The sequence below is a fragment of the Cucurbita moschata genome, unplaced genomic scaffold, assembly GCF_002738365.1.
Source record: "Cucurbita moschata cultivar Rifu unplaced genomic scaffold, Cmos_1.0 Cmo_Scf00025, whole genome shotgun sequence".
Lineage (NCBI taxonomy): Eukaryota > Viridiplantae > Streptophyta > Magnoliopsida > Cucurbitales > Cucurbitaceae > Cucurbita > Cucurbita moschata.
The window spans coordinates 264,193-270,690 of NW_019268541.1; the positions used below are offsets into that span (position 1 = coordinate 264,193).

The 6,498-nt window shown below is 36.6% G+C and overlaps 2 protein-coding genes and 2 non-coding genes across 4 annotated transcripts in view; all 4 read right to left on the reverse strand.

Annotated features, from left to right (window-relative positions):
• Positions 1-1,101: 1,101 nt before the first annotated feature.
• Positions 1,102-1,183, reverse strand: TRNAS-AGA. Its single transcript has one exon. It is a non-coding gene; the product is annotated as a tRNA-Ser (tRNA).
• A 402-nt stretch (positions 1,184-1,585) lies between these two features.
• On the reverse strand, positions 1,586-3,481 carry LOC111461690 (NHP2-like protein 1). Its single transcript, XM_023105303.1, has 5 exons — positions 3,345-3,481; positions 3,125-3,245; positions 2,902-3,005; positions 1,890-2,021; positions 1,586-1,802 (listed from the first exon to the last, which is right to left on the reverse strand). The coding sequence occupies exons 1-5, from the start codon at positions 3,345-3,347 to the stop codon at positions 1,776-1,778; spliced, it is 387 nt and encodes a 128-aa protein (XP_022961071.1). The 5' UTR covers positions 3,348-3,481; the 3' UTR covers positions 1,586-1,775.
• LOC111461878 lies at positions 2,676-2,761 on the reverse strand. Its single transcript, XR_002713663.1, has one exon. It is a non-coding gene; the product is annotated as a small nucleolar RNA snoR109 (small nucleolar RNA).
• Positions 3,482-4,288: 807 nt separating the features above from the next.
• Positions 4,289-6,498, reverse strand: part of LOC111461677 (chaperone protein dnaJ 49-like) — a 3,326-nt gene continuing 1,116 nt past the window's right edge. The window contains exons 2-3 of the mRNA XM_023105285.1: positions 5,343-6,472; positions 4,289-4,680 (exon numbers count right to left, since the gene is read on the reverse strand). Of these exons, the coding sequence (XP_022961053.1) occupies positions 5,354-6,439 (1,086 nt within the window). The 5' untranslated portion in view covers positions 6,440-6,472 and the 3' untranslated portion in view covers positions 4,289-4,680; positions 5,343-5,353. The remainder of the gene's footprint in view (positions 4,681-5,342; positions 6,473-6,498) is intronic.

Sequence of the window (6,498 nt, forward strand, 5' to 3'; positions counted from 1 at the left end):
GTTGGAAATGCTTTGATTACGATGTACTCGAGATGGGAACATCTTGTGGACGCTCGACAAGTGTTTGATGAAATGCGCAGCCGGGATTGGGTATCCTGGAGCGCGTTGATTACTGGCTATGCACAAGAGGGAGATCATGGGTTAGAAGCTATTTTGGTGTTCAATAATGGAATCCAAGCCATGCATGGCCAACGATGTCATTCTCATTTGATAAAAGTAGGATTGAACTTCGACCCTATTATTTCAGGTACCCTCCTAGACTTGTATGCAAAGCGTGGGAGCATTCAAGAATCCCAAAGAGTTTTCAATGAAACATAAAGTCAATTCACTTGGACAGCATTGATCTCCGGCTACGCACAACACAGAGATTACGATTCGGTGATGAAACTGTTCGAAAAGATGGAGAAGGAGAAGATAAATCCTGATCGCACAAGAAAGCACAAAAGAATATTGGCCAAAGGTTTCTATTGATGATTCAAGTATATAAGAATGCAGAGAATGCAGAAACATCTTCAAAGCACGGGTTAAAGTATATATACAATTCCAGTTTACTATATATGACTATCTACCATATATATCTCTATCCGCTTTTTAGTATAAATAGTGATTTAGACCATTTTCGATATATAGTTTTACTATCTATAACAATTGAATAAGCTATAAATAAGCTTCATAACCCAACACTATCTTCTTGTCTGAATGCAGCAGGAACAGGGTGGTGGACATGGGTGGTCGAGTTTTCGATATGATGATCAAAGATCATAGGATTGAGGCAGCAGCAGAGCAGCAGTCCTGTATGGTTGATATGGTGGGGCGTGCAGGGGGATTGGAAGAGGGTGAGGAAATGGTATACCAGGAGGGGCGGGAGTACGTGCATTACAGAGCTTGCTTGGAGCATGTAGGATACATGGGAATGTGGAGATCCGCTCCATGTTGTGATTGATGAACTAACTAACTCTCACAGATTTATTTGAACTTGATGGATGATTAATGAAAATAAATATCTGTTCATCTCTTATTTTTCTCGTGGGTGTTTCCTTCTCTTTTTAACCATTCAACTATCAGACTCAAAGAAAAAAGGAAAAAAAAAAACAAAAAAAGCGTGAGCGGCAGGATTCGAACCTGCGCGGGCAGAGCCCACATGATTTCTAGTCATGCCCGATAACCACTCCGGCACGCCCACTTTTTGTTTAAAGATTCGAATCATAAAATTAAAAATATATAATGTTTTCAAAATCCTGACAAATGCTTGTACTTCTCTCATGAAAATATCACCAAGTGTGTATATGAACGGATATTTTTAGAAAAATAATAATTAATAAATATAACTTTTACATTTATAAAATAAGTTAAACAGCTTATGGTTTATATTATATTCCTAATATTTTGTTGCTTTTCATTTGAATGTGTTATAACTTTTGTTTACAATATAAATAAAATGTTAATTTTATATTATTCATAAGAATCAGAAAAATACATATCTTCAATAGAAATTTATTGAGTTATAAATCTTGTTATTTATATATAATAAAGGATATTAGAGATATGAATTAAATAGTTCAAGACGATGATCCACACACATTTGTGATTCAAAATAGTTCTAGAAATCCGATTATACTCATCTTTGTCAAACATTTAATGTCAAATATCTAACCAAAATCATGATATGGCAAACATAATGAAGGATCATCACAATCGGACATCTTGAAAAAGAAAACTGCAGTGGTTGTTACATATTCCTCCTCCAAATTCTCAATTGCCAATTGCCAAGATCTTCAAATCAGGAGCTTCTCAATGGCGTCCTATATATCAAACATAAGGGCCATAACATGTTGTCATGGACGAATTTGGAAAAGAAAGGGAGATATTTACTGGCACAATTACTTTACCTTGAGTTGCTGTATTTGCGACTTCAATTGGCTTCCTTCATTTGTTGTCACAGAACAGGCGATAACAGGTCTTGTAACTCCACAAGCTCGGCCAAGTGCTTGCTTAGACGGGACAAACACATAGGGCACATTCTGCAAAATGAAATGCAACACTTTTTTCCATTACCAAGATACAGACATCAAAAATCAATCTGTAAGCAGGAAATTATGACTGGACAAAACATCAAAACAGGGGCTAACTGCTTCCAAACTAAACTTCAATTGATACAACAAAAACTAGACATCTCCATTGATACGATTTTAATGATAGTACCCTTTGTAACACAGATTGGGACGGGCATAACTATACTGATGAGTGGTATTTGGGTTTTCGAGGTTGCAATACTTCCATTTCACACACACACATATATATACATCCAGAAAGAGAAGCTACCAAAAAATGAGCACCACTAACAAGTTCTCAAAGAGAAACGCCTAGAGCAGCTTATTGGGTATGTCAATTATAGAGACTAATGCAGCTCACATAACCCTTTATATATACATATATATCCTGGATGAGAAGCTACCAAAAAATGAAAACCACTAACAAGTTCTCAAGGAGAAACGCCTAGAGCAGCTTATTGGGTATGCCAACTATAGAGACTAATGCAGCTTGCCTAGAAGATGACAGAAATTTTAGAAGGCGAAACCCTATGCCGTTTCACTTGTCCAACCTTCTTATCATGTGAGCTTTATTCATTCAAAGGGGAAAGGTAAATAAACAGATTACTGAGGGAAGGTGAAAAGAAATGTAGGAAGTTCGGTAAGCAGATTTGTTGACAGAGAACAACAACCGGCCAGTAAACTTCACTCGTATGATTTGGCTACAGCCTCTTTGGCAGGTCAAGAATAAGGGTATCAGTTCTTATACAAATCCTTATCTTGGTACATGTAGCCTCAAAACCCAGAAACACATCAAACAATCCAATGAACTCAAAATAAATAAACTCCTCTATTGAGGATTGAAGAGTACCTTATCCTCGGCTAACAGAGGAAGATGGAGGAGGATTTCAAGGGGCTCTGTATCAGCGGCCATGACAACGAACTCAGATATACCCCTGTTCAGCGTCTTGGTTGCTGGTAAAGTCACACAAAACAAAAAATCAATCCACTTAACATACAAAATAGAAACAAAACTCATTCTTGTGATAGTGAACACAAGAATGTGTGAAGAGAAGTACAAGAAGAGAAGGTACCTTCATTGGCGCCCTTCTTGATTTGCTTGTAGTTAGCAGCTTGTTGAACAAGATCAAGAATGGTGATTGTAAGTTGCGCGTCGGCCAATGGGTATGCTTTGGGGTTCACTTTCTCTGCAGTCTACAAGTTTACAACACAAATACATAAAAGTCACACTAGATATCAATCAAAACTACATTTTATCACTCAATTTCAAACAGAGAGAGAGAGAGAGAGTACCATTGTTCGTTCGAAGATTGAGCAAGCAGAGACGCAGGATTCTGGAGGTGGAGATGAGACTCTGGAATTAGGGTTTTAGAAGAGCAACAGAAACCCTAGGGTTTTCTGTTACAATCGTCGTCCAAACTTAATTGGATTCAAATTTAGTTTAAAATCCGTTTGATTTTAATTCTCTCTCTTTTTTTTTTTTCTCCTCAAATACACTCTTAATCTAATTCTTTTTTTTTTTTTCTTTTTAATTCCTCTTATTGAATATTAGAACTTTAAAAAAAAATTGAAATTCTATAATTTAAAACATAGAAATATAATAAGCTTCAACACCCAATTACTCAATTTTTTGCCTTCGAATTTTTTGATTTCGAAACCATTAGTTAGAAAACAATTAACATAGATTTCGAAACCATTAATTAGAAAACAATTAACATAGATACTCATCTTTTTCATATGGATACGGATACTCAAAACCATATAAAAATCTTACAAAAAGAATGGAGAAGAAATATCATTTTTAATTATTGAGAACTTTCTCAACTTATTAGCATGATGTAGACAAACAATTTTAGGTTTTTCATTAAAAAATATTTTTGAAAAAGGTATAAGTTTAAAGTTATTAACCAAAATTTTAAAAGTAATAAAATAATTTTAAAATAAAGTATTATATTAAAATTTTAAGATACAAATTACGCCCATAAAAGTACTAAAAAACGTGTTCAAAAGCTAAACTTGTAACTTAATTCGACCCTAAATTGTGCTCAATTGTTCTCTATATAGAAACTAGAAAGGCCTACTCAATGGGTGTAGACCATCCAAAGTATACCAATGGAAGGATAGAACACTGGTTTGTAGCACTATCTAGAGTCAATATTGAATCTTTCTAAAGGCTTAAAAAAAGTGCTTTTAAACACTTGGAATTCAAACAAACTCTTACCTTGCATCACTACACATCTGAAAATTACCACTTAAATTATTACTCAATGAAGTTCTTCAGTTTTATTCCAACAATTTCCATGAAACAATCGATGTGAATCACTCAAATATACTGAAAATTGAATGACAGAGAGCATGAGACAGTAAAAAAAAGTAATAACACCACAACACACGTTAGTATTAATTGATACTGTGACTTTTATGACTATCTAAGCTTTGGGGTCCCAATATTACTCAACCACCTAATCTGCTGCAAGCTAGCTACCAGACACGGACATTTGATGGTAACTTCGGATGCAGAAGAGAAGCAAAACATTTGAAATAAGAGGCTCACTTTTTTCACATTAGTTGAGTTAATTGCAGATAAAGCAACCCCGCCTTGCAGTAGTTGCAGCTTAATAGAAGCCATCTGCAGAAAAAGAGACATTTTGAGTGTTATAAAAGTACATCATCCAATGGAGATTTGTTAATACTCATAATTGAATTACACAGACAAGAGAACAAGGAACATATATATCTCAAATCTGAAGTTAACAGAGGAATCCCATGTTCAACATGAACGAGCATTTCTCTGCAGAACAGCTCAACAAAAGGTGTTCTTCAAACAAGACTTGAAAAAAGAAAACCATTCATATGCATCAACCTCAAACAAGTCAGGAGAACGAACTTAAAGGAAATATTTGAAAATATCTTTTTCAGTCAGCATTTGTTTCAGTCCCAATAAAAGAAAAGGGAACAACATAAGGGTAACATTCGAACCAAATAATTAACGCAGCTCAATTCACCAGTTTGCCACCATGGTATATAGAAAGTTCTATTCCCATGTATTCTAATTGAACCATTGAAAAGATATCCTGCCACATACATATATCGATTATCAGGTCAAGTATTAGCATAAGAAATGAATAATGTTGCGAAAAGCATATGACTTTCAAAATCCAAGTAAATGGAGAGGCCCCACGGCAAGAAAAGTTAAATCGGTTCGATTAAAGAAAACTTGGTAAACAATCTTGAACAATAATGATTATACATCTATGATTGATAAAGGATAAAAAGAGGGATGAAATGAACCTTTCGTTCATTCACGAAGCAGCTGACTGAAACTTCTGTAACATATCACAATATGGAGTTTCCCTTATTAATCCCCACTGCCGACGTTGCATCTCAACACGACAATTCTGAGCAAGAATGTTAAAGTACTCCCTCTCTATGTGCCGCTCAAGTGACATGCGGTCAGGGCTATCAGGTGGATACTTCTCCTCAAATTTTGTTGATTTCACATAATAATTGACACCCTTCTGAGTGGTGAACTGGAATTCATAGGGATAGGAGCGGGACAGAGCATAGATAGGTTCTGAGGATGGCAAGAAGTTCAAAAGCAATATCAACAGCACAGGGAGCAATTGAATGAGAGTCCGAAGGCCACCACCTGATCCCTGATCAGCTGTTCTATGTCCCATTCCAGGGCCAAAATTGAAAGTACGAAACTGTGTGGTTGTAGGTGCCATTCCACCGAAGAAGAAGTTTCTAAATATCTCATCTGCATCAATATCAGCTTCGTAAAACCCATTAAATCCATTTGCACCACGTCTTGTAGTCTGTCTCTCGTAAACTGGCTCATCAGACCCAACAACATCATACTTTTTCCGACTCTCCTCGTTACTCAGACACTGAAACGCCTTTGATACAGCCTTAAACGCTTCTTCGGCGCCAGGAGCATTGTTCTTATCTGGATGGACCTTTAAAGACAGCTTTCTATATGCCTTTCGAATATCCTCAGTACTACAACTCTTCTCCAATCCCAAAATCTCGTAATAATCCTTCTTCTTCTTAATTTTCCTCACAACCTCAATCTGCTCTTCCGTGTAAGTGGCCGATGTTGAAGATTCGGAAGACCCCGAGGGCGGAACCCTACGGCGAATCGAAGGCTTATCCGAGGGCTTAGATGAAGAGGTATCAGACGACCTATTCCCAGATTCTCCACTATTAACACCCAAATCTTCACCGGAAACGTTCTGAATTTCCGATAAGAGATCGTCAACGGAGAGCGTCGGATCAAGACGGCGAGCTTTATTCACAAATTTCAAGGCACGGGTCCGATTCCCAGCTTCCAAAGATTCTTTTCCGATTTTCAAACATTTCAAAGCATCGTCTTTGTTCCCGTCCATCACAAAAATCGCAAAAGACCAATCCGCAATTCCCTTCAAGAAAAAAAAAAGGGGGGGGG